Source organism: Lutjanus erythropterus, chromosome 2, assembly GCF_056507025.1.
Source record: "Lutjanus erythropterus isolate fLutEry1 chromosome 2, fLutEry1.hap2, whole genome shotgun sequence".
NCBI classification, from domain to species: Eukaryota; Metazoa; Chordata; class Actinopteri; order Lutjaniformes; family Lutjanidae; genus Lutjanus; species Lutjanus erythropterus.
Window position 1 is genome coordinate 22,315,870 of NC_139318.1, and position 26,361 is coordinate 22,342,230.

The following is a 26,361-nucleotide window of genomic DNA, read 5'->3' on the forward strand; positions in this document are numbered from 1 at the left end:
TTAACCTTTATTGCGTCCAGACTGTAGACTGTAGAATAAATGGACAGAGCAACCAATAGGCAATAGGCAATGTAGTAACAAAATCTTGTTCCATATTTGATCAATACCATCTAGTTTGACAGTTTGATTTAAGTTTCATGAGCTCTGTAAATACAACAGTATGGGACAGACTCACTAAGAGTGACTTGACAATCACACAGCAGTCCCACCCTAAAGCATAACCTGCTTTATCGTCTATTTCACTGTAAAGGGAAACCACAATGTACAAAATGGTGTATAAAAGAAGACTTGAAACTAGCAATAGAAACCGCAAACTGTGTAGTGAGGTAATAAATCAAGTGAGAAGTGGGGTCAGTTTCGCCTAAGTCTCAAACTTCTTTTTGTAACCAGCAGAGTTGTCCCCTGCTGGTCATTAGAAAGAAAAGTTTAAGCCACCTCCACAATGGCTTCACTTTTCAGACTGTCCACTTATTCTAATGTCCATGGTTCAGAAAAAATGTAGCAAATATGTACTCCTACTTTAAAACATTTGATACATTATTCCTTGATTGTGTGAACTAAATCTGCTTTGCTCTTGTTTCTGTCAGGTCTGTTGAAGATGCACTGGTCTCCGGAGCACGCTGCCCCCTTATCTCAGTGGCCTGAACAGCACCTAGATGTCACCTCTACCACCTCACCGCCGTCTGCCCACAAACACGACCCCTACTCAACAGCTGCTCGACGAAGCTTTGCCCCTGCAGGTTACCCTTGGGCCAGTGATGATATATCGGCCCTTACTGCTTCTTCTCTGCTCAAACGCTACGCTGAGAAGTACTCAGGCTTGGAGCTATCCTATGAACGCCCTGCTACAGGGGCCTACTCAGAGCCTGGAACTTTCCTGAAAACTGAATCTGAGCCCTGGGCTCTGGGCCAGGGCATGGAGTGTTACCCTGGACTGGAGGCATTAACCGGCACCAAGGTGGGCTCTGCATCTGTGGGCATCCCAGCCACAGGAAGTGTGACAGTAGTGAGCAGTAACTTAACCTCTGAGCCAGGCTACAGCGGTGCTGGCCCCTGCAGTGCTCCATCATCTCAGGAATACCCTCCTGCCTACAACAGCACCTACCTGTCCTCAGGATACTGCCCTCAGCCCAGCGCAGCACTTCCCCCTGCCCCTCTACACTCTTTGCAGGCTGCACCCACTCTGGTGCCCAGCTACAGCACCAGCACTCCTGTCTACAACTACCCTCCAGGGTGCTACCCCCAAACCAGCTTGTCCTCTGGATATAGCCACCCCAGTGCCTCCTACCTGCCCTCTGGGATTAGTGCCCCAACTCCTCTTGCGCCTAGGCCCACCATGGTGGGTGGCAGTTACAGCTACCCATCTCACAGCCTTGGAGGCAGCTCTGAAGCAGGGGCGCCACTGAAACGCAAGGCCTTTGAGATGGCAGAGGAAGAACAGGAGGGAGCAGAGGTGGAGGGATCGCGCTACAGAAAGTATGGCAACGGCCATGGAAACAGTCATGGCAAAGGCCACGGCAACGGGAACGGCAATGGCTATGATATGAGCAGCTCTGCCTCAGACCCACAGCCCTTCAAACCTGGAAAGCCCCTGATGTCACCCCCTTATGGCGGGGCAAGGGACTACAGCCCACCATCAGGCCTAGCAGGAGAGAGTGTGCCAGGGGAGCACAATTTTCCTCAGCAACAGAGAATGTCTCTGAAGATACCTGCACCGCACACACGATCTGAGGACCCCACTGGAGGGCGCTGACAAACCTGATCGGCTTTTGACAGGATTCTCTTCCTTCCTGAAACCAACCAGGGTTCTTAATCCAGACAGATTTAGGAGAATGAACTTGGATTTGTCAATGAAAGGTTTAATTTCACTAGAGAACACAAGACAGCACAAGACTGGTATTTCTTGTGCATCTTTAGCATTTTCATTATTCATGTTTTTCCAAAGATTCATGGGGCATTTAGCCCTGTATGGTTGAGGTAAGTCTTAGGGGTGAGGTTAAGGCACTCTCTGTCTAAATTTATGAGTGTCTGTTTCTCTCAGGATCCTATTTATTTCCTTTCTGCTACTGTGGCAGCAGCACTGCAACGTTGCTGTTTTAGAAGTTGGTGTAATTATTTGTGGCCATTATGTATGTAAAAGGCCTTTGACTGCAAAGCGTTCTACCACACCACAAGAATCATTACTGACCAAAAAGTAAGGAAAGCAATAACTGAAATGGTGCGAATGCCATACTACTTCAGCACAATCACTGCTACTTGACACAGCTGACTCCAAGGCTTTGTGTGTTGCTTGGCCTTGAGAAATGAATGTTTCCCAGCTCATCCCACGCTATACCCCCACCTTTACTCATTCTTCACTTTTGTTTCAGCTTGCTTATCCTCCTTGTTTCATGTTCTTTATCTTATTCTATCCTTTTTGTCATTATTGAGGATCTTTTATTTTTGTCCAGTTTACACATACCAAGCTGCTTATCAAATGATAACCTAGGATACATGAAGCCGCCCTTTGAATTGTTTTGATGTAAAGAAAGAGTGGGGAAATAATCTAAGATTTTATGTTCATTTAAAATGTATTTGACGGTATCCAAGTATATACTGATCATCTTCAAAGCATGTTGTTTACTTGCAGATTTCTGCTCATCTGAAAATTTAAAGATATGCTTTCGACAGAATCTGCAAATAATGCAATACGTGATCCAGTTTATGCCTTGTCTTTTGATTTTTTCAGGAAATAATGACTATACAAATCAAACAACCAAAAAACACACAACCATACCTAAAAGGATAGTTCACTCCAAAATCAAAAACACATATTTTTCCTCTGGTCTGTCATGCTATTTATCCATCTAGATTGTTTTGGTGCACTGCTGAGGTTTGGAGATATCAGCTGTAGAGATGTCTGCCTTCTCTTGAATATAATGCAACTAAGATGACACTCTGCTTGTGGTGCACAAATGAGACATCTGTAATATATTTACTGTGATAAGTCATAAAATGAACATTATATGTCATCAGAGATGAAAGAAACATTCTAAGTTGACATACTCACTTCTCCAACACCAACTCTACAGTGTCTTAATTTTTGGAATTTCTAGTCCGGTTCATAACTGGACATAACTTTATGTTTGTCCATTTCACCTTATTTAGAATTCAAATTAATGCTAAATGTTCACCAGATAAGTTAATGTCTGTTTATAATTTCTATTATAAGAAATCAATAATAATCTTTTAGAACTTAAACTCCAGAGTGTGCATTTTTGGAACAGTGAGCTTCTGTTTTCAGGATGACAGGCTTAACTTTACATTGACAGACAACCGACAGTTAAAAAGCAGTTTTATGTAAGAACTACTTTATTTCTATGGTAAAAAGAAAAAAGCTCCTTCATAGAACTCAACAAGGTCTATGTATTATTTGGAGAAACTGGTTACTGATTTCTGGAAGGACACATTTCTTTTGGGTTTTTCAGAAGTATGTTTCGTCACTTTGAATCCCACAAGCACAGTGTCCTGTAGTTAAATTATATTTGAACTCTAAGGCCGATCTCTCCAAAACTCGGCAACTCACAACCAAACAATCATGATGGATAAAATGTACTACAGAAATGAAAAATGTGTATTTTTGGTCATGGAGTGAAGTGCCCCTGTAAGTCTGCATACTGTTAAAATTCACTCAGAGCAAATAGTTTGTTACTTCTGTTGGATGCACGGCCCAAACTGAGAGGCATGCATCCTGCAGTGGAGGATATATGTATGTTTCTGAGTGAGTGCCTCAACATTACATTCTACGTGAAGATCTACCTGGTTGTCTGCTAGGATTTACTATTTTTTTTAATATGCATTTTCTTTACCTTTGCCTCTCAAAAGGATGACTTATAGTTGTGTCATTGAAAACTCAGGAAGAATATTGTTACCTCAGAATGATTAAATAAGAATGTATGTTATTACCTTAGGGTGTTTGTAAGGAGCTTTATGGAGCAAGATGAAAACGGAGCCATGGCTTTTATTAAGAGCAAAACATACTCTGAACACTTCAGGGAAACAAACTTACAAGGCCTTTGATACCAACAGAAAAAAACAAATACATACACACACACATGCATGCACGCACACACACGCACACACATGCACACACACACATCCACACTGCTTCTTAGCTCTGGGAAATTAAACTTGAGGTTTTTGTACCAAGGCCTGAAATGTTGAATGTAATTCAGATATTTTTTTTTAAAGGACAATACATGCCAATATGTGCATCAATGATGTTTTTAGAAATATGAAACATATTTTCTTCATGTATAGATGTAATTCTCTTATAGGTTTTGGTGGAGAAATGATTGACATGTTAAGTGTTAGTGTAGTTAGTGGGGAAACGGTTTTGTGGACAAACTGTCAAAACAAAGCACTCCTGAGAAACAACTTTTGACATATCAAGACGCACACATACTACAGTATAATGCTTTATAATAGGTATGTTTATTAAATGTCTTAATGTGTCTTATTTCCATTTCCCATATCAGTATTTTAAAACAGCTTGACACAGTGTCAACAGTCATTCAGCTTGATTTTAGCGCTAACATGTATTGACATCGTGAAGAAGAAATAAGTTAAATATTAACCAAGTATGTGCACTGTCGGAAAATATGTACAGTAACAGCTCTAAACCTCTTTTTCACCAAATTGTAGCTTGGTTGCTCAACTATGCCATCCCCTCAGAAGTTGTGCCATACATTTTTTTTTTTTTTTTGTGAAATTAAGCCCTTCAGGGGCTGAAACAAAATGGAACTGTTGCATAAAAGCATGCGCAGAGTGTGGATCCCTTTTCATAGTAAAATTTAGGCTGAGATGCAGCTTCAGATTTAGTCTGAAAATCAATGTGATGAAAAAGTATAATGCCTCTTTTGGAAATATAAGCACGTTCAGACAATTAAATGTACTCAGAATGTGGTTGAGTGTGGAAAAATACCCTCCTCACACAAAGATTTAGCAACAAAATATGCTGAAGAAAAAATGATTAATAAAAAGGTGTTAAGCAAATAATAATGTATTCTTACCTTCAGATTTGAAAAGTATTTAAGCGCTTAGCTACAACAATTGAATGTTCTTCGATGCCACAGAAAAAGAATGTGCTCTACATAAATCTACACACTGCAACAAACTACAGTATTTGCTGTTTCTTGGCATTACTCATTGAAGTTAAGTGGAGTTGAAATTGTCCAACAGATGAAAAATGTCATTTCAGTGTTATCTTTGTAATTCAGTTGTACTTTTGTTGTATCTCGTACATTCTCTGTAACCATTTCTACCTCATTTTGAAGACGTTGTACATGGAAATATTTATTTCATGTCATTTCACATGCCAGTTTAAGGAGCAATGTTTCTAATTCTTGACCTGTTATAGTCTACCTCACTAAAGGCTGTTGTGTCATGGAAATGAAGATACTACACCAAAAAAACTTTGGTCTCCCTTTCTTTTTGTCTGTGAAATTCAAAATGTTTGAGGTTTGAGTAACAAGAATTAAGTCCAGAATAACTGGCAGTGTTTTCAACATTAGGAGGGTGCTTCAGTTTGAATACACCATTGAAAAAGAGTTCATTACCAACATAATTTGCCATTTCATCTACACAATCATCGATGTAAACAAAACATCCTTTACCATTTGAAATGAAACAATCCTGCCATCATATTTGTTACCCATAGCTAGATAAATCTTCTGTTGATCCCTTACTGCAGAAATCAGCAAGCATTATATAACCATGTTCAAAACATTCAAACAAAGTTAAGAGGAACAGCTGGTAAAACGCACAAAGGCTTTGAGAGTCTGAGTGCTTGAATTTTACAAATCCTGCCAGGGATAATCCTGAGAATTTTTGAGAATTTAGAATGTTTGGCAGCCAATTTCAGATCAGAAATGCTTTATTTGACTGCTCCATATTCATTACAATTCCCCTGTAATTTCTTCAAAAGTCTTGTGCAAATAACCATCTAATTTCATCATATTCAATCAATCAATCAATCATATTCAGATGGTACACTTTAATTAACTGATATATTTAAAACATTTGAGTCAGTAGACAGGAATTCAGCTGAACATGCAAAGTATGCAATATGTCTGCAGGCAAGCACACAATTCAGCATGTATTGGCAGAACTGTCCAGAAATATAATATAATATAAATAAGTATATTTTCTTTTGTGTATAATCACTTGAAAATAAGAATCATGAGTTCTCTTTACCTTGGAATGAGACCTTTTTATCTACAGTGGATGTGGGCCCTCTTCCACAGAGGTTGCCATGTTGCACCGCCATGTTTCCGTAGCAACCCAGAATGGACAAAGCAAACACTGGAAGGAAGGGGAGAGTGAGATGAGGTGTTGGCAATCTGCAAGCTAGGGCTGGACAGAATATTGAGATTATAACAATATCGTGAAATGAGGCTAGACATCGTCTTAGATTTTGGATATCCTTATATCGCTGTATGGCATAAGTGTTGCCTTTTCTGATTTTTCCAAGGCAGCACTACAGTAAAATTATGTAATTTTCTGAGCATACCAGACTGTTCTAGCTGTTTTTGGACTTTACCTTTACTTCCCACATTACTTCAGCTGCAATTATTAGTCAATTAATTGTGTTAATATTTTGTGAAAGCATATTTGGTCAAAAATATTATGATATTTTATTTTGTTCATTCCCAAACCAACTGCAAGCTCACTGCTAGATGTCACAAAATTGTACAAACTTAAAAAGGAGCACCAACCGCTTTCAAACTCCACTAAGTAAATTAATTTAACTACCACTCAGATCATTGGTCCTTTATCCTATAATTTATTCCATATAACATATACCTCTGCAGTAAAGCTTCTTGAAACTATTAAGAATAATTAAATTAAATTGAAAAATTTAAATTGAAACTTAATTTCTATTGTGAATCTTGAATTCAAAGTTGTAACACCGGAAAATAACCACAGGGCCATTTGTGTTATGTAAAAACCCTAAAAGAAGCTCAAGAGGGCATAGAATAAAGAACAGGAAGAGTGAAGAAGATCCTGACCCTCTTCCACTACACACTACCCCCTGTCCACAGCTTTATTGTCTGGAGGGCGGAGGGCATGCGCTGGCGTGTGACAGATGTCCGAAACTTTGGTCCTTTCATCCACAATGAATCTAACCCCGCTGTAACATCGAAGCGTTTCACAACAAGACCCTCTTTTCCCAAAACTACTTAACAATAAACTTACCCTTAACCCTCTGTTATGCATTATGATTCCACTTGGATTTTATTTTTCATAAAACAGAACAAATTTTCCAAAAATATTTTTTAATATATACTTTGGGGTGTGCTATCTTAAAGCAACACTGTGCCATAATGTGAGAAAGGGATGAAAAGAAAAGAGAGAGTAATTGTTTATTTGAATGAAAATTATTCAAGTAGTGAGGGAAATATCAATTTCCCCCACTGGTTTAAAATTGATGCCATTTGCAATTGAAAAAGATCAAAAATTAATTCTTTTATAAGTTTGTTTGTCTGGACATTACATTCAGACAACACTGTACCACTGTAGAACAATGGTACAGTGTTGCCTGAATAAAATAGTTATCAATGCATTTTACACCTTATATTGATTGAACAGTATACAAACCGAAATACACAATACCAAAAATAGCTTGGGCAACATTTATATATTAACGGTTTTCTAGTACTTAAATATCAAGGAAATGACATTAACCTTTTAAAAACTGTAACTTAACTCATCTGTTAATGTAACTCCAATTTTTTCCAGATTGTAACATGACTGATAAAGACATTTTTCAGACCATTTATGTGGGGAGAGATGATGGAGCTGAACAAAAAGACCACAAAAAAGAAATCAACATGATCTCCAAAGAATCATGTGATAAATTAAAACACTGCTATTAGTTTCCTAAGACTCCTGTCTCTTTTATAAAGTATAGCACCGCAATTGAGGGTGTGTTGTGTAAAGGGACAAAAATGGGTCAAATTCCCTGCATCTTAAACAAACCTCAAACCATATTCCTGGCATTGGCAACAGGGGTTAAACAAGCCATTCTCATTAAAACTTTTTGCTAAACCTTATGATCCCATCTACTAACCTCAGGTTCAGTTATGATCAGGCTCAAAATTAGCACCAGCCAAGAGCCAAATGCTGGTAAAATATGCAAGAACCTGATAGATTTGCTCCATTTACTTACCAAAAACCTCATGGTAATGAATGGCTGGTAAAATGTGATCATTCCCTAGCCATTTGCCTGGTTGACCAAAATTGAATTTTGGTCACTGGTTCCGAGTAAACAGCTCAGATTATTTATTCTATTTCAGGTGTACTGAGACTGAAGTAAAACAGCAATTACATAAATGAGATGAAACAACAAGCCATCAAAAAGTGTTCAGTTAGAAGGTTTATCTTAAAATATCTCTGCTTGTCTTACAATCATAACAATTTCCTCTCCAGCTCACACAAATAATAGCAGGCACAGAAGCTGCACAAGTGCCAGATAGCAAGTATAGCAGTGACACCTAGAGGGTCTTATCAAGAAGTGCCTTATTGTAAAAGATGACTGTGAAAATAACAGACAAGTAACAGAAACAGTCCTACAAAGCTATTTACAAAATATAGTGTGGATAGAAATAAATCTGAACACATAAGCATAATATTTAAAGTGCAAATAAAAACAGAATGCAATGATTCACAAATCATGTACAGTACAAAGAGAGGATATTTATTGTTCAAACTGATAAACATTATTATTTTTTGTAAATATACACTCAATCTGAATTGATGACTGCAACACATTTCAGAAAGTTGGGATGGGGCAACAAAAGACTGGGAAAGTTGTGGAATGCTCAAAAACACACCTGGAATATTTCACAGGTGAACAGATTAGTCGGTAACAGAAGACAGTATCATAATCTCTGACTCTGAGGACAAATAGTCCAACAGTTTAAGAACAACATTTCTCAACACAAAACTCCAAGAATTTAGAGATTTCACCATCTACAAACCATAATATCATCACAAGCTTCAGAGAATCTGGTGAAATCTCTGCACATAAGCAGCAGGGCCGTTTGCATAAAGGATACTACTACATGGGCTCAGAAACACTTTAGAAAACTGTTGTTGGTAAGCACAGTTTGTTGCTGCATTTGCAAGTGTAAGTTAAAACTCTATCATGCAAAGCTAAAGCTATATATCACCAACTTCCACAAAAACTGTCAATTGCTCTGCGCCTGAATTAATCTGAGATGGACTGACGCAAAGTGGAAACGTGCTGTGGTCTGATGGGTCCACATTCCTGGTTGTTTTGAGAAATCATGGATGTCCTATCCTCCTTCATGGCTAAAGAGGAAAAGGACCATCCAGATTGTTACCAGCTCTAACTTCAAAAGCCAACATCAGTGACGGTATGGGGGTGTGTTAGTGTCCATGGCATCATGAGTAACTGTCACACCTGTGAAGGCCCCATTAATGCTGAAAGGTACATACAGGTTTTGGACCAACATATGATGCCTTCCAGACTGTCTTTTTCAGAGACGTCCCTGCTAGTTTCAGCAAGACAAATGCCAAGACACATTCTGCAAGTGTTACAACAGTGTGACTTTGTACTTAAAGAGTTCAGGTATTTGACTGACCTGCCTACAGTCTAGACTTGTCTCCCACTGAAAATGTGTGGTGCATTATGAAGCACAAAAAACGACAAAAGAGGCCCTGGTCTGTTGAACACCTGAAGTTGTATGTCAAGCAAAAATGGGAAAGGATTTTATTTTTAAGACCTCAACAATTAGCAACCTCAGTACCAAAACGTTTACTGAGTGTGGAAAGAAAAGGTGATGTAACTCAGAGGTTAACAAACCCCTGTCCAAACTTTTTTTGAAATGTGTTGCAGGCATCAAATTCGGAATATGTGTATATTCACAAAGAACAGTTTATTTAATCAGTTTGAACATTAAACATTACATATCTTGACTTTGTATTGTGTTAAACTGGATATAGGTTGAAAAGTGTTCGCAAATCACTGTATTCTGTTTTTAATTTTTTTTTATACAGCACCCTTACTTTTTTAGAATTGCTGTTGTACTAATTATACTGTACACTATACAACCTGAATGGTTATGCTCATTCATTAAGCTCACACTGTCACCACATTGATGTTTCAGAATCTTACCCAGTGGTGATACTATACTGTTGCTGGCTGGTCTGCAGAATTCCTCCTTCAGACTGAGGGGAAACTTCAGCATGTCCTGTTCTGGACATGCTGGGACTGCAAAGACTGTAAAATACAGTAGAATTTGATTGCATGTGTTCCTTTAGACAAATATGAACAAACTTACTGTAAGGCTCAGATAATCTAACCAATTATAACAATTAATCAATTAGAATTTTCTTTCTACCAAACTACACCCGTCAACCATATTAACACGTAGAAGGAAGCATCCATCTACTCATGAACAAGAGGCTTGTGCTTGTGACAATACGTAATGTAAACGTTAACCTGTGGTCCATGAGCAGCTGCATGCTTCTGTTTTTATGGTTGGTGGGTGTAGTGGAAAAGAAATAAAGTTCCTACATGAAACCAGAGCTGACTCATTGTTACCAACTATTCTATTCAAATTAGTTGCCAGTTATTCTGTTAAGTGATTTAATCATTTTAGTCATTTGTTATGCAAAAAAAGTCAAACATTTGCTGGCTCCAGCTTCTTAAATGTGACAATTTGCTGCTTTTCTGTGTCATTTATCATAGTAAACGGGTAATATGAGTTATTCAGTTCTGGTGGGACAAAAAAAAACAACTAATAAACAGTACATGAATTGATAATGACAATAATTGTTTGTTGCAGCCCTAATGGAATATTTAATGAACTTTGTGGAAATACTTGACTACAAGCACCTCAAAACAAGCACAAGCACCTGCATTCTTTCACCTATGCTCTCCCTCTGAGTCATCAATATCAAGTAAATAATATCAAGAAAAGTATGGTCTCATGCACATCTTGTAGTTGTTTTTAGTGGCAAATGTAAACATTTCATCTGCTTAAAAATATATTTGTCTAAATTGCATTAGCTAAAATGTTCCTCTGTTGGCTAGAATTGGGGTGCAGTTAAACCTCTGTGATACACATCATAATGCCAGTTGGTAAAAAAAAACAAACTAAGTAAACATTAAGTGAGGAAATTCTCAAGATGTTTTTCTAGGGCATGTTACCAACCTCGTAACATCATGGTAAGAAATTTAAAAAGTTATTGTTTAAAATCTGAATATATTTTTATTACAATAGTAATGGGCAATATTCATTTGGCTCAGGTTGTTTGTCTGGACATTACGCTCAGACAACATCATATCATTGTGGAACAGCCTATAGGCCTATAGTATTAAACAGTGTTAGCATATTTCAACTTTACATCAACAGTCTATCAAACCAAACTATCAAACCCTCCTCAAAACAGCATAGTGAGTCTCATTTTAGTGTTTGATCATTTGTGTTACAGTCAAATAACTGATTTCAGTTTGCTGGTCTGTGTCTTTCCTGGGATACAGTATTTCATAACCATTTGTTGTGTTGCTGCCATCTTTGACTCGCTGCTTGTGCGTTAAAATAAAATAGTGAATTTCTTTTACACCTTACCCTTTACTTTTTGAACATTATATAAATCTAAACACACAACACATGCCATGGCAGGAATCCATTAGGGTTGCAACTAAGGATTCATTTCATAGTCGATTAATCAGCTGATTATTTTCTTGATTAATTGATTAATAGTTGTTTGTCTTAAAATGTCAGAAAATGGTGAAAAATATTAGTGTTTCCTTAAGCCTAAGATAATGTCCTCAAATATTTTGGAATGAAGAAACCATTTAAGAAGCTGAAATCAGAAAATTTTGACTTTTTTCATTAAAAACTATTCAAACTGATTAATTGATTATCAAATTAGTGAGTCAACATGACTTCTACAGTGATGTGACCCATTAAAACACTGCTATTAGTTTCCTCAGGGCTATGCCTCGCTTTTAAAATATTACGCCACAACTGAGGATGTATTGTGTGAGTGTAAAGGTCCAAAAATGGGTATTATCTAGAGCAGGGGTCTGCAACCTGATGCTCCAGAGCCACATGTGGCTCTTCAGCTCCTCTCCAGTGGCTCCCTGTGACTTTGGAGAGGATATGGATATGGAAACGAATAACATTATATTTTTAAAATATTTTTCATGTTTCATTGTTGTTGGTCTATGAAAAAGTTGAGACAGCTGAAAATTTCAAGCCAACATACTACATACATAGTACATCAGTTTTGAGCCCAAGTCAAATTCTTGAAAAAGTTTTACCAACTACTGATCTGTTGAGGTAATTTACTTTTCTTCTTTAGATAAATTTAAATATTTTAATTTTAGAAACCCGAAAATGTTGTCTTTTAAAAAATTATAGCATAAACCATTTCATTTTAAGGCAACAAAATAGTAACAAATCAGGTTCACAGTTAACTGTAACTTTTTTTGAGTTTCTCTAACTTACACTTTAACTATAAATTTATCTAAGGAAGAATAGTAAATTATCTCAACTAAAGGTCAGCAGAAAGTTTGCAAAAGTTTGAGTTGGGCACAAAACTCAAAAATCTATTGTAGTATGTTGTACACCAAATTTGGTGTACAACATACTACAAGTGTTGATATTTCATCAACTAAAATATCAAAGACTGTGTCTATGGCTCGGTGTCTTTTCCTCTAAATTGTGATGGTGGCTCGTCTTCTTGAGTCTCCATAAGCTACGGCTGCCAAAAAAAAAAATCTTCAGGGAAAAGAGAGCATTTAATAGCTGCGACTCCAGACAGATTTTCCCCCTTTAATGGCCAAAAATGGCTCTTTTGATCGTAAAGGTTGCAGATCCCTGACCTAGAGGAAACACCATATACTATATAGTGTTATGCAATGCTTCCTTGTATCTGACCAGTAATTCCCTTCATTGTTCCTTGTCAATCATGATAGTAAGGTAGGCAGCTAGCTAGCAGCCTCACTGAACAGGGCTGAAGCTAACACCTGTGGCAAACTTGGGACTCTATGGTCTGAACTGGAAGGACCTGCCAGTAAGCAAATATTTGGTCAATAATGGACAGAGTGTCAAAGTACTGGACAACCACGTGTTCTGACTGACTAGCTTACATTAAATTGTTACCAACTGACGCGGCCATTTCAAACCAGTCGAAGCCGCTGTTGGGCTCTCTTACATCGGGCACCTGGGGAGTGGAAGACGGCGGTGGCCTCTGCAACCGACCAGCAGATGAATTGTGACAAAACAGTGATGAGATTCGACTTACATCGATTTAAAGGAAGGCTAACTGTAATATTAAACTACTGTTAATTGATCTAACAGATGCGCGCACTGAAACGCACAAACAAAGCTAACAGACGGACGTAACCGTTCATCGGACTCTTCAGTTTGGAAGGTAACCTTTTCTTTGTGAAACTCTCGCGAGATTTGTACGCGTTGTCCCTTCACTGTGCACGCTGTATAAACTAATAATGTTTCACAGTATGACATCGTTGTGGTTAAGATCTGGGTAGATTTAGGGACAGAAACATAGGGCGCATCCTTTCCCCTTTATTTATTTAGTATATACACATTTATTTTATCTTTTTCAATTTTTATTTAATGTAATTATTTTTTCTAGATTTTGAAAATGTCTCCTTTCCTTTGATACTGTTCCAATCCCAAATACAACCTTTATACTTTGTATCAATTACTTTCTATCTCTGCACAGTAATATAACTTTATCTTTCTTTCATATTATGAACATGAACATTTACACAGCAGTATTCAGTATGTAATATTTTCTTTGGCTCCAAAAACATACTTTAAACTTTAACTTGAATTTTGATCTCTTGTACAAATATGAGCTATGCCTGTATCCTGTGAAAGTAGCACAGTTGTTTTGAGTTATTCCTGTCAAGTCCCACTAGAGGGTGTCAGATAGCTGTAAGAAGTCATTTGAGGCACTCAGCTGATGTCTGTTGGAGAGCTAACAGGAATAAACACAGCAGTTAAAGGCTGTGATCTCTGCAGACACTGACAGGGGCAGGGAAGAAAACCCCAAACCAACAACAAGGTGAGACAGGGCTATGTCTATGACAGATGGGGCATAGAAGGCCAGCCTGGGCATAAAAAAGAGCATACAAGCATACATGTTTTCATCTGTTAATCTATTTTGGCTAAATTTAAAGAATTACTTTCTCTGTCTATTAATGGAAACTGTGTGACAATAGGAAAACTGTTCAAGACAATAATATCAGACCCTTGTCCTCTTGCACCTCCTCCTCTGTACACAGTGATTAAACTCAGTGAAACTGGGTCTGTTTATATATTTGCCTCTCTACCCATCTTCTGGATACATGACACAGAAATAGATAATACTACCTGTACTACCTCACCCAGATACTTGATTACGGCAATATTGCAGATTGCATGTTATTGATTCCTTAAAGACATACAATCTCCCCCTCTTTGTATCCCTTACACACACGCACACTTACTTCCCTCTGTATCTCTCTCTCACTTCCACACAAACTTGCCTCCACCCCCAACAACAGCCCAACAGATCACACCAACGTCCTACTTAATCCATGTCCCACCTCTGCAACCAAGTCCTGCTATTTAGGTGGATGCAAGGAGGACAGAGACCAACAGGGGAAGAACAACAAGACAAATCATGTGCAAAGTGCATCATATAGATATTTTGATGGTGTCTATAATGGAAAGCCACACATTTAAAAACATTCCGACACATATGGTCATTTAAATGATATAAAATAAACAGTTGAAATGCTATATAATCATGTAAAATGTATTGTTTTATAGGACTAGTAAATAACAGTTGCATTTATCAAAGTTTGAGAGTGCTGTTTTTCAGTAACCCAGCAGTCTCAGACACAGCAGTATAAAAGAAGTGATGCACTCCAAATACATGCAGCACTGCAGGTAGGAGGTGAAGGAGAAGTCCATAGCAACAGACTTTGCTGTGTGTCTCTGTTCATTGTTCTCATTTACTTTTCATCTTCTTGCTGTAGCTCTGCTTGCTTGCTTGCTGTGGGTAAGGAGGTGCTGTACAGTGCACTGTACAGTCTGAGCCTATTGGGAACATGCTGCTGACTCAGCCTAGGCCACTGCATTCATCTATCTGCACTGCAGTGCTGTCTCTGCTTACCCCCTCCCTCCCTGCTCCTTCCCTTATTCAGTGCGCCACCTTACACACACACACACACACAGAGGAGGGGGAAGGAGGAAAAGAAACACACACATGCACACACACGCACACACACACACACACACACCTGCTTTTGCAGTCATTTCAGTGCTGTTGCACCATGACACACCCAACCACACAATCACACAATAATCTCATTCACATATTATTAAAACATGAACAAAGACAATGTGATTTAAGTGTTTCTGGAGAAGATTGTGTTGTTGTTTCCAAACCTAAACAGACTCTGTCTCTGTCTCTGAATATCCTGTGTGACTTTCAAGCATTTTCTCTGCAATGTTTGCAACTTATATAAGAAATGTTGGCAATGCCATATAGTGAAGGTACATGATCTGTCATGAATTCGTACATGACTTAATGCATGACAAAGCATGAGTTCATTCATGTATACTTCATGAGCTATCAGCAATGTATAAGAATTAACAGTATCTCATACATGACGAGAACAATGTGTTAATGCGACAACTAAGGATTTTCAATCATTATTTATGAATTATTAACAATGTTCATTTGTTCTTCATACGTAAGTCTGCAGGGCAAAAAACTGAGCAGTCACAGCAGTGCACATGTATTCTCTTGGATTCAAAGTCTTGAAATAATGATCAACTAAACATGACTTCTTCATGACTTCATCATGCTTGTGGTGCCTCAGATATTTTTCAGGTATTTTTAGGCATTATACATTTGGAAAGAATAAAAAGATAAATGAAATCATAATTTTGAGCTCAGTTTCAATTATCAGTAAGGTTGGGCATAAATAACTGATTCCAAATAAGATTTGATTCCAAAATTGCAATTCTGAAATCATTTAGAAATTAAAATTTTTCTTACCAATTTTGACAAAAATTTCACTCACACTAGTTTCAAATTAAACAGTGTAGTGCAAACACCTCTGCTTTAAAATGGCGGGATCGTTACAGTACATTCATGGTTCAACATTAACCCTGGCATGGTGGACTGTGGCCACAAGAAGTTACTCTGTGGCCACCAAATATTCCATGTAGGTGCCCCCTGTGGCCACCAAGTTTTATTCTCATAAAGCAAGCCTTCGTCAACACAAACAGCTCCACAAACATCCAGATTCCCTCATGCCTTTGAATGTGTTGTATGGGTTTACTTAGCCCAGTCAAACTGCTAATGTTTACATCCTTACAGAAGAACCAGAAAAGGCAGGCTATGAAGAAAAACAAAATGGCAGCAATAATTTCGGAGTGAACAGAAGCAGGAGTTTATTTGACTAGAATCTGGCACATGTAATGACGTGATGTGTTGCCCCGCGTGTCTCCAGTTTCCTCAACTCACTGAGAAGCTTGTTTTTCATCAGAAACAATTCCTTCAGGAAACAACACATTACAATTCATCGAAAAAGTGGACAACACAAGTGTTAGTTATGGAAGGCTGTGTTAAGTTGTACTTAATAGCCTTTTCTGTATTGTTTTTACATACATTTACTTTTGGGCCAGCAAAAATCCTGTGCATTTTGTGTAGCTTATTTTGGCCACCAAATTTCCTGTGGGGCCAGTGCTTAAAATATTTGCATCAGTCCCAGTAAGTAGCCTAAATAAACCCCAAAATATTCAAGAAACCAGCAAAGAGACCTCTCTCATCATAGTTATTTAGCTCAGCTCAGCATTTCCACTGGGAACATCTATCCATGGCAATTTGTTCCTCACACAACTCTGCTATGAAGAACAGAAGGGAACACTCAAAGAATTGGGATCAGGAATCATTAAGATCAGAAATCAATAAGCGTGATTGGATCATTAAAATCCAAACAATACCCAACCCAATAAATATCCACTGCTGTGACTGCACAGTTGTTTTGCTCTGTCTCTTTAACTGCAGAGGAAGAATGAAGAATGAGCATCATTAATAACTCAGAAATCATGACGATTGAAATACCTTAGTTGTTGCATTAATTAATGTATTGTTCTTGCATTAAGTCATGTATGAGAGACTGTTAATCCCTCTGCATTCCTGATTATTCATGAACAACTAAATTAATTAATTCATACGTTTTCATGCATGAGGTCATGTGTGAATTCACAATAATTCACATACCATTACTGTAAAGTGTTAGCAAAACTGTAATGATTATTAGAAAAACAAACAAAAAATCACCCTCTACAGTGTGTCAAATTGAACCATATCACTTGAAAATCTAAAGCATTTCTATTCTCACAGTTATCACTGTAAATGACGTAAACAGCAGCTAAAACATTCATTGCTAGACATGGTGGAACATATTTTGTATGAGAAAGTGACAGTCATTAATATCATATCCAAAAACGACACCAGCCAGAGGTGTAACTGGAAGGCTGCTTTATTGTTTGGAAATAGATTCGTGCTCAAATGAAGATATTCTTTCACTGATTTCTCATTTAATTGTCCCATGTGGTTGTGCAACACACGTCCTCTCTCTGACTGTATTAGTGGCAAGAGATAATGACAGTCAAAAGTTGCTGTTTTTCTTTTTTTTTTTTTTTTAGTTAGCCTATTTTCAGGAAAGAAAAGAATTTTTTTTTTTTTATCTCAGTCATGCTACAAAAGAATGGCCTCATACCGATTGGTAAACCAACATTTTGGAAATGAACAGAAGTGTAAAACAGAAGGCAAGCTGTTCTCTTACTAGCCCAAGAAGAGCCAGTAAACAGAACACACAGAGAGAGCACTTGTACTACATGACTCTACAAGATGTTAGTCCAGACAGTCTAATCTAGGTGGTGAGTTTTCAGTTTACAAGTTAATTTTGAACTCAATACATCGTTTCTTATCGTGCTCCATTTTGATTCACTCCCATGGGTTTTTGAGATCCTCATTGCTGATTTTTATTGACAGACTAAATAGGAAGCTAAAAAGGCACGTGCCGTTAAGAGATATTGCACCATAAACAAACACACAGACAGTTAAGACAACTAACCCTTAAATCATTAGATATATCATATCGAAAGTGACAGCAAAAATTAAAGATCAACTCCAAACTGCAGCAGTGTGTTTAGGAGACGGGGAAACATGGAGGGAGGGTTAGAGCTGAAACGAGCAAAAATTTGTCACACAAAGTGAGCTGTGACACAAAAGGCTATGAGTGTGTGCGCGTGTAGGTGTCTTGTTTGCGTCTGTAAATCTGTGGTGTGTGTGTGTGTGTGTGTGTGTGTGTGTGTGTGTGTGTGTGTGTGTACAATATAGGAAAACTAGGGGGCAAGACATCTTCACACATGTACAAAAGGGTATGCTGGTAGTGCAATCCTCTCACCAATGCAGGCTCCACAATTCTCAGCAAGCAGCCAGTACAACACCATGCATTGTACGCTGGTACCCAGTATGCAGAAGTCCTGGGCAGGCCAGAGTTTTGGTTATTCTCTGAACATACCACACAAAGAAAGAAGCATGATCAGTTACACTCTGTGGTTCTGGTATCACCTCAATGCAAGGAGTGGACAGGAGAGTATATATACTATATATATATATGTGGTAGAATATATATATAATATATATGTAATATATCTCTGTATATGTGTGTATTGATTTATACAGTTTTTAAATACAACTTCTGCTCTTTAATATAGATTCTTTTTAGCTTACTCCCCTCTTTTTTGTGAAAAGTGACTCAAAAAAATCTACTCCATCTAACAAATGTGTCACAGCCTAACAAGTGTGACAAGGGGTGTCAGCTGGAAGCCATTCTATTTACGGTTATTAATATTTAGTGTTAGATTAATTGCTGTAGTTTTTTAAGTAATCCTGTATTTACAAAAAACTACACATGCCGTTAAAATAAAATAATATCTTACATTATTTATAGTTTCTTATGAAGTCCATTCTTAGCTTTTGCAGTTTGTGCCGTAGAGAACATAGCCTGAACTGTGTTTATTTTTTTTTTCCTATTCCCGAATGGATGTTGTGTGTCTTATTGTTGGATATTTTTTTTTTTTTTTTTTTTTTTTAGGTTTCTTTCCGTGTATCCATGGTGATCTTGGAGAAAATGGACGGCAGTAGCTTTTATGCTTATCATTCAGAGTTTTTATTTGGTTCAAGTTAACACCCACACTGATTTTGGAGATCTCATGCAGCAACTGGACCATAGAACTTGAGAAACGGATGAGGGAGTTATTCATAAACAGGAAGTGACATCACTGCACAACAGGAAGTGCAAAAGCCGTGGTGTGGTGCTTTAGGCTCACAGTACCATAAGAATGCATTCAGTGCTCTGTTGGTTATTTGGTATTTGTTATGCAGTAGAGCAATATGAAGAAGAAAAATGGCAAATGAGAGGCTCAGAGCACTTGTCGTTGTTGTTGTCGTTGTTGATAAATACTGAAATCTGGGGCCTATCCACTGAGCATGCCACTGCTGCTTCAGAAATAATCAAGTGTGCTGCTCAAACCATCATATCCCAATTCACTCTCATGACATCTCCTCACAGTGTTTCCTGTATCTGTGATTGCTATTGGGGTGAACATTTATTATTATTTGTTTAGTGAAATTAATTGAGACCAGACTACAGTCCACAATGACTTAACCACAAATGTAATCTGCTATCAATATAAACGCCGCCGTTACAAGCAAGCGAAATGTTGCTGTTTCACTGAGATGCTTCTAGCCCTATAATTCTAAGCGTCATAAGCAGGAAGCGCCAAACTGGCCCCTGACCGGGCAGCTGCCGAGATAAAGGCAGCCGTCCGAGATCATTGTCCATCAACATGGCATAAAACACAAAAAGAGTAAAACATGATTTCATAAATACTCCCATCACATTCACTTGCATTTTGTTGCAGAGCTCATAATAGTACATCTATAATATCTCCTGAGAAAAAGGGATGAATTTTTCAAGCATTGCATACATTTCTAGGGTCTCTCTGTCTAATAATGACAGCAAAAAAACTGAATGGGCAAGGCATACTTCACCCAATCCCACTCCATGGACAAAGGGCAACAAGGGATAACAAGGCAGATCTCTTTGGCTTCTCCACACACAATGTTCTCATCACCCAATCATTAATTTCCTGTTTCTCATTAAAATAGGATACTACTAACACCTAACAAGTATGTTCCAGCACAATACCTTTTCCCTCGACATCATCTCAGATGTGGCTTACAAGTGTGTAAAATAAGACATATTAACCACCAAAACATGAAAATTACATCAGGGAAGGAAAAAAAACAAACACATGTAAATAAGCTACATGACATTAAATGATACAAACTGAACAATAAAACTCTTCTCAGCCCTTTCAGAAAGGTCTCACCACCCATAGAGAAACATCAGAAATAGAAAGGAGTTTGCCATACCTATGAAATCCCCACAAACCACTTAGAACTGACAGTAGGACTCCCAAAATGCCCCTGCACACAAAACTAAAGGCAGATGGTATGGAACATTACATAGGTGCATACAAATTATAAATATAAGCTTTTTAGTTTCAAAGTGTTGCGCCCTTGAAAACATTTCAGTCCAAATTAACAAACATTTCAGTCCCATAATAACGCACATACAACATTCGTTTCCACATCTTACACACTCAAAATCTCCTGAGCAGCAAATAATTGTTTGGATTTCACCCACCGATCCACTCTGGCGGCATTAATCACCAACATGTTCCATTCCTCTGTCTATACAGGCAACAATAAAACATCAATTGAAATGTGTTGAGTAATGAGATACAAATTCGGATCCATTTTCAGATGATCAACCCCCCGTATCACTTATCTTTGTTAAACAAATTACTCTGAACTCTGAGCTTTCAAATTTTTGACAATGTCTCAATCTTGCAGTCGAGCCACTGTTGTGGTCTGAGTATTAGTGTCTTGTGGACTATGATAATTCATGCAAGATTTCTGATCAAAACATGCCATCATGCAAGTCATTTCTATGCATTGAACAAGCACAATTATTTATGTATTTGTTTGGAAATCTTTCGGAGTAAATGTAAGCCCTTGGCCCGAGTTGACCCCATAATAAACAGACCCTTAACCAATTGGTGTGAAAGCCCGTGTAAAAAAAAGCATTTTTGATGTGGGTATAACAAAGATAAAATGAGTAGAAGAGTTAAGTGACATGGGCAAAATGTTGAATATTGTTCTTTTTTTGTCTGTTTGCATTTTTGCCGCTCAAATGAACAATTTCTAGCTTTAATAAAACAGAAAAGTATTTCCACCACTCTCTGTCATTTGTGTCTTTCACTCACCAGTCATCCCTCTGTTTGCTCTTACAGTGAGTGTGTCATTTTGCTCCTCTATACAATTCAATACTAAATGACACAGAACCACTTTGGCTGCTTTAAAGAGGACAATTCTTCAGCATCAAGCAGCATCCTTGTTTTTCCTTCCCAACACTGTTTTCCATAGGAATCCATTACTTGCATCCAGGCGCTGAATTCCTTCAGTGTCTTTCAATCCACCTCTTGGTGTAGAGTTACTTGTCTTATCTGTAGACCAGTGGTAAGTGAGCAGTCTGCCTTTCAGCAGACACAGACATTTCCTTGTCTGTTTTTCATTCCCTTTTGTTAAGATCAGTAGTCTAGATACAACAATGTCACACAGTATGCTGATTATGTTTGGTTTGACTTAAGTTCAAAAGTCTTCAAGCTGTAACAGACCAAGCTGCTTCCTTCTGGATCAATATAAGAATGAAGTCTGTAAACAAAATTATTGAATATTATTTTTTCTGACTTGCAAATGAAATAATCTGTACATCTGTGTGGGTGAGTTTCCTCTCGCTTTGCTTGAAGTTACATTATTATATTTTTTATTGTTATTACTGTGATTATTATTCCAACGCTCTAACATTTAGATTCCCTGATGTCTTTTTGGTTTCTTCCTTTCTCTTTCCTCCCCCCCTTGCCCTCATTGTTGTCATCCTGCTTCTCCTTGTCAGGTTTGGTTACACTGTCATAAGAGGGCAGGGAGGCAGTTGAGGGAGTGCCCTCCTTCTTTTCCTGTTCCTGATTGTTACCTCCATTCTCCACTTTGTTATTGGCTGGTTTGCGCTTACAGACAAAACCCCGCCTAGTAAGGTAGGCGCGGTAGGCCCTTTGAATGATTCTGGCTGACACATCCTCCTGCTTACGCCTCAGGGTGGTGGTGATTGGCTCGTAAGAGACCTTGGAGGGATTGGCTGCCACAAAACGCTCCTCCATTTGTTGCCTCAGCATGTCCAACTCGCCACTGTCTCCAAGCACACGCTTAGTAAAGGCAAACAGGATGTCCAGGCAGTGGATGCGGTCGCCACTCACCATAGGCATGTCCATGGCGATCAGTTCAATAGTGTTGGGCTTGGGGACTCGGAGTGGGTGTTCAAGTGCATCAGCAAAGTCAGAAAGCTTGGCATAGGTGATGAACTGGGAGGCGTCCGGGTCAAACTTCTCCCAAATCTCATAAAAGGTCTCAAAGTCGTCCTCACTGAGTGGGTCGGCGCTCTCCTCTGTGGCCACGCTGAAGTTCTCCAGGATGATGGCGATGTACATGTTGACCACAATGAGGAAAGAAATGATGATGTACATAACAAAGAAGAAGATACCCACAGAGGGGTTGCCACAGTTTCCTGTGGCGGGGGTGCCAGAATTCTCCAGTAAGGGATCACAATCTGGAGGGTAATTAAGGATGGGCAGTAGCAGGCCATCCCAGCCAGCTGACGTGGTGATCATAAACAGGATGATCATGCTGTTGCCAAAGGTCTCAAAGTTGTACATGTCGTCAATTCCAGCCCCGTGTTTCACATAGCCAAAGTTGGACATACCAAAGATGGAGAAAATGAACATAACCAGGAAAAGTAGTAGACCGATGTTGAACAAGGCAGGAAGTGACATCATCAGGGCAAACAGCAGAGTTCTGATTCCTTTAGCCCCCTTGATGAGACGTAGGATCCTGCCGATACGAGCCAGACGAATCACCCTGAAGAGTGTCGGTGACACGAAGTACTTCTCAATTAGGTCGGCCAGAAACATTCCTGAAATTTAAAGGGAACAAAAGAGAAACAACATATGTTTGGTTAAAATATTACTGAAACTCACTGTACCATTTATCAGCCTGTAACTTTAAACTGTAATCATTTTTACGCCAAAATTAGCATGTATAATGATGGAAAATAGCGTCCACCCGGGTGTCATGTTTCCATCACTCCTGACCCGAGCTGGAGCTGATAAATACCTGTGACTACTGCAGAGTCATTTGACCTGGGAGTAAATGCAAATTGTACCCTTTCCCAATGAAGACAAAAGCCAAATGCTAATGGTTGTTTTTTGTCCAGTGTAAAACGAGCTATAATCAGTCAGGATGCAGCATGGGTCTTAGCTTTACTAAGACTAACTACAGGAGAAATGAGCTACAGGAGCCACTGGATTATTCTTTCTCCCAACACAGACTTTCTGCTTACTCTGGGTTGACTACGATAATGTAGACTGTGCAATACAAGTACTGTTGGGAAGTGGCAGGGTTCAGTTTCAGGGCTACTAAGTTGCATGGTATCTGCTTGGTGCATAGATTTACATACTTGCAATACCTGGTCCTGCATTTTAGGCAATCTCGGAGGCATTTTCCCATACTGGTATTGGAACAACCTCAATTAATTCATCTTACACTACTATGCGTACAAGTAAGCGATGAACACACCATCAACAGTTTTTATAGGAAATACTTTTACTTGCAAAGAAAACTGTTCGCAGTCAAGTAGATTATCCAGAATAATAAGACATATTGGGTCTAATAAACAATCTATGTTCAGGGAACCTCAAAACTGTCAAAAAGCAGTAAAGAGTTATCAGACAAGTCAAAAAACATAACTGAACATATCCATAAACAATACTGTCTTTTCCATAATCATGATTGGACTGTAAAAAAGCTACCACTTTTCCCTTCCCAATCCATTAGAAAAAATGAGGAAAACTTTTTTTTTAAACCTCCAATCAGTTCATTACTTCATTTATCTGTTTGTCTTTTTCTAGCTCATTTTATTCTCTGACTTTTTACGTTTGACTATATTTTTGGTCTTAGCAGATGGTTAACAGTTTATATTTTTATTCACTGATGCATTCAGTTAAGACACTTTTTTACTGACTTTTATCCAGTTTGGCGCTCCATAGATGTTTTCATAGGAAATTGCTCAATGCTGTGAGCACCACAGCTGAAATTTAAACCAACTCTATTGTACAGGCAAAAACAAAACAAACATGGCTTTCCACTCAAGGAAATTGACGAATTTTGTATCCTTTGTGCGCTGTTCCTTTAAAAATCATTATAGAGGCAACAATTAAGCTGCTTCACCCTTCTTATCCCTATGCACAAATAACCCTTTTGAATACTTGCCCACAATTGAAAGGATGACCACAACCACATCAAAGATATTCCAGCCATTGGTGAAGTAGTAGTGACGCAGCGCAAAGAGCTTCAGTAAAAACTCGCCAGTGAAGACCACAATGAAGACGAAGTTGACCCAGTAAAGCACATCCTCTGTTTCTTTTGACTGATCATCAGTCTCCACCATCATGGTGACCATGTTGAGGCAGATGAGCATCATGATGGAGATGTCAAACACCTGCTGCGTCACAAAGTCAAACACCATTCCCTGGATGTTGTTCTGAGGAGAAAGGGAGGGAAGGAAATTATATTTTGAGTTATTTTTTCTATTTAGAAATGCACAATTACACAGTTGCTTGGTGGAGAAGATGAAGAGCACAAAAAGTATTTACCTGAGGTCTGGGTATTGGTTTCTGTGGCTTCTTTGACCCTAGTTTCTTCATGGCGTTGTAGTATTTCTTCTGCTCTTCTGTCATGAAGATATCCTGACCTCCAAAGTGCAGGGAGAAAACAGATTTGGTTACAATCTGTGACGATTTAGACCTTTAATTTCAGTATGTACCCAAATGTAAGTTAAGATAAGGGTTTATTTGACTCTCTTTTGACAAGTGCAATACAAAAAAAAACTTTTTCATATTTGGTTAAAGTATTCAGTTTAAAGGAATAATTCAACATTTAGGCTTTCTTGTCCATAGTTAGAACACTCCCCATTCTCACATCTGTACAGTGATTACCTGGTGTCACACTGCTAGGACAGGGGGGATTTCTTGTCAGTGGAGTAAAAGCCCTTTCAGACACAATCGGGTTTGAGTTCTGCTTTCTGCTGGGTTGAACATGAGCTTACACACCAATGTCAATTTTGTTGAATTTTGAGCGCAAGCTTCCCAAGCTGCGTGCAGCAACAAGTCGCCATGGTGCAGTGCAAGCCCTTGAAAAAATTGGGCCTCTGAGCGCCGCAGTGCCATTGTCGCATTGTGTCTGAAAGCCCCTTAACAAACATGATCAGATAATTGAGGGTCACCAAGAGGTTAGCTCATAGATGCTAATTAGCAATGTCTGCTGTTCTAACTTTTTCCCCAGTTCAGTAACTATTATGCAGCAACCTGAGTCCTAGACACTTCTCTTCATCAGTTAACTTAAAATAGCCTCAATAGCAGCGTCTATCTTGTCTACTGTGGTCACCGTTGTTGTTATTACTCCTCCCTGGTTCCAGCACACAGCTTGACAACGGCATTAACCTCGACTTGTAGTGGTGATTGGTTTGTCATTAGTGGACAGTAATTTTTCAGTTAGGAAACGATGCCAGGCCAGAGCATCAGTCAACTCAGTGGAGTGGGTAGATTCAATGGTCTGGACCAAGAGATGTACAGTCACTGTGAAACTACCACCAGTAGCCAGTTATCTTGGCTTACTACAAAGACAGGGAAAGGGAGCAAATAGCTCATATGGCTCTTATCCATGTGAGGAAATGAGAGTAGTATCGATCTTCTCATCTAACTGATATATAGAAAGTGAATAGAAATGTTGAACTATTCCTGTAAAACATCCACATAGCAGTTTTTTTCAGAGAAGATGAAAGTGAGGGGAATAAATCGTATCTTTTTCTTTTGTTGATTGAAGTTATCAATGATGACACCAATGAAGAGGTTTAAGGTGAAGAAGGAGCCGAAGATGATGAAGATGACAAAGTAGATGTACATGTACAAGTTGTCCTCATAGACAGGCTGGTCCTCCACCTGTACAGAGACAAAAGTGAAAATGTGTACAAAGCCGTATCACAGCACACTGATCTGAAACTTAAAA

The 26,361-nt window shown here is 38.5% G+C and overlaps 2 protein-coding genes across 5 annotated transcripts in view; one reads left to right on the forward strand and one right to left on the reverse strand.

Moving 5' to 3' along the window:
• The window catches only part of LOC146331546 (fidgetin-like protein 2), a 37,604-nt gene extending 15,589 nt beyond the window's left edge, over positions 1–22,015 (forward strand). For 2 of the 3 annotated variants that reach the window (XM_084732788.1, XM_084732796.1), the window contains one exon: positions 588–5,469. In XM_084732788.1, coding sequence (XP_084588914.1) covers positions 588–1,753 — 1,166 coding nt within the window. In that variant the 3' untranslated portion in view covers positions 1,754–5,469. Of the gene's footprint in view, positions 1–587; positions 5,470–19,213 lie in introns of those variants that run through there. The other variant, XR_014771681.1, reaches the window with a different exon arrangement.
• The window catches only part of scn8ab (sodium channel, voltage gated, type VIII, alpha subunit b), a 65,526-nt gene continuing 60,434 nt past the window's right edge, over positions 21,270–26,361 (reverse strand). For both annotated transcript variants that reach the window (XM_084732775.1, XM_084732765.1), the window contains 4 exons: positions 26,157–26,294; positions 24,951–25,055; positions 24,568–24,838; positions 21,270–23,212 (listed from right to left, as the gene is read on the reverse strand). In XM_084732775.1, coding sequence (XP_084588901.1) covers positions 22,047–23,212; positions 24,568–24,838; positions 24,951–25,055; positions 26,157–26,294 — 1,680 coding nt within the window. In that variant the 3' untranslated portion in view covers positions 21,270–22,046. The remainder of the gene's footprint in view (positions 23,213–24,567; positions 24,839–24,950; positions 25,056–26,156; positions 26,295–26,361) is intronic.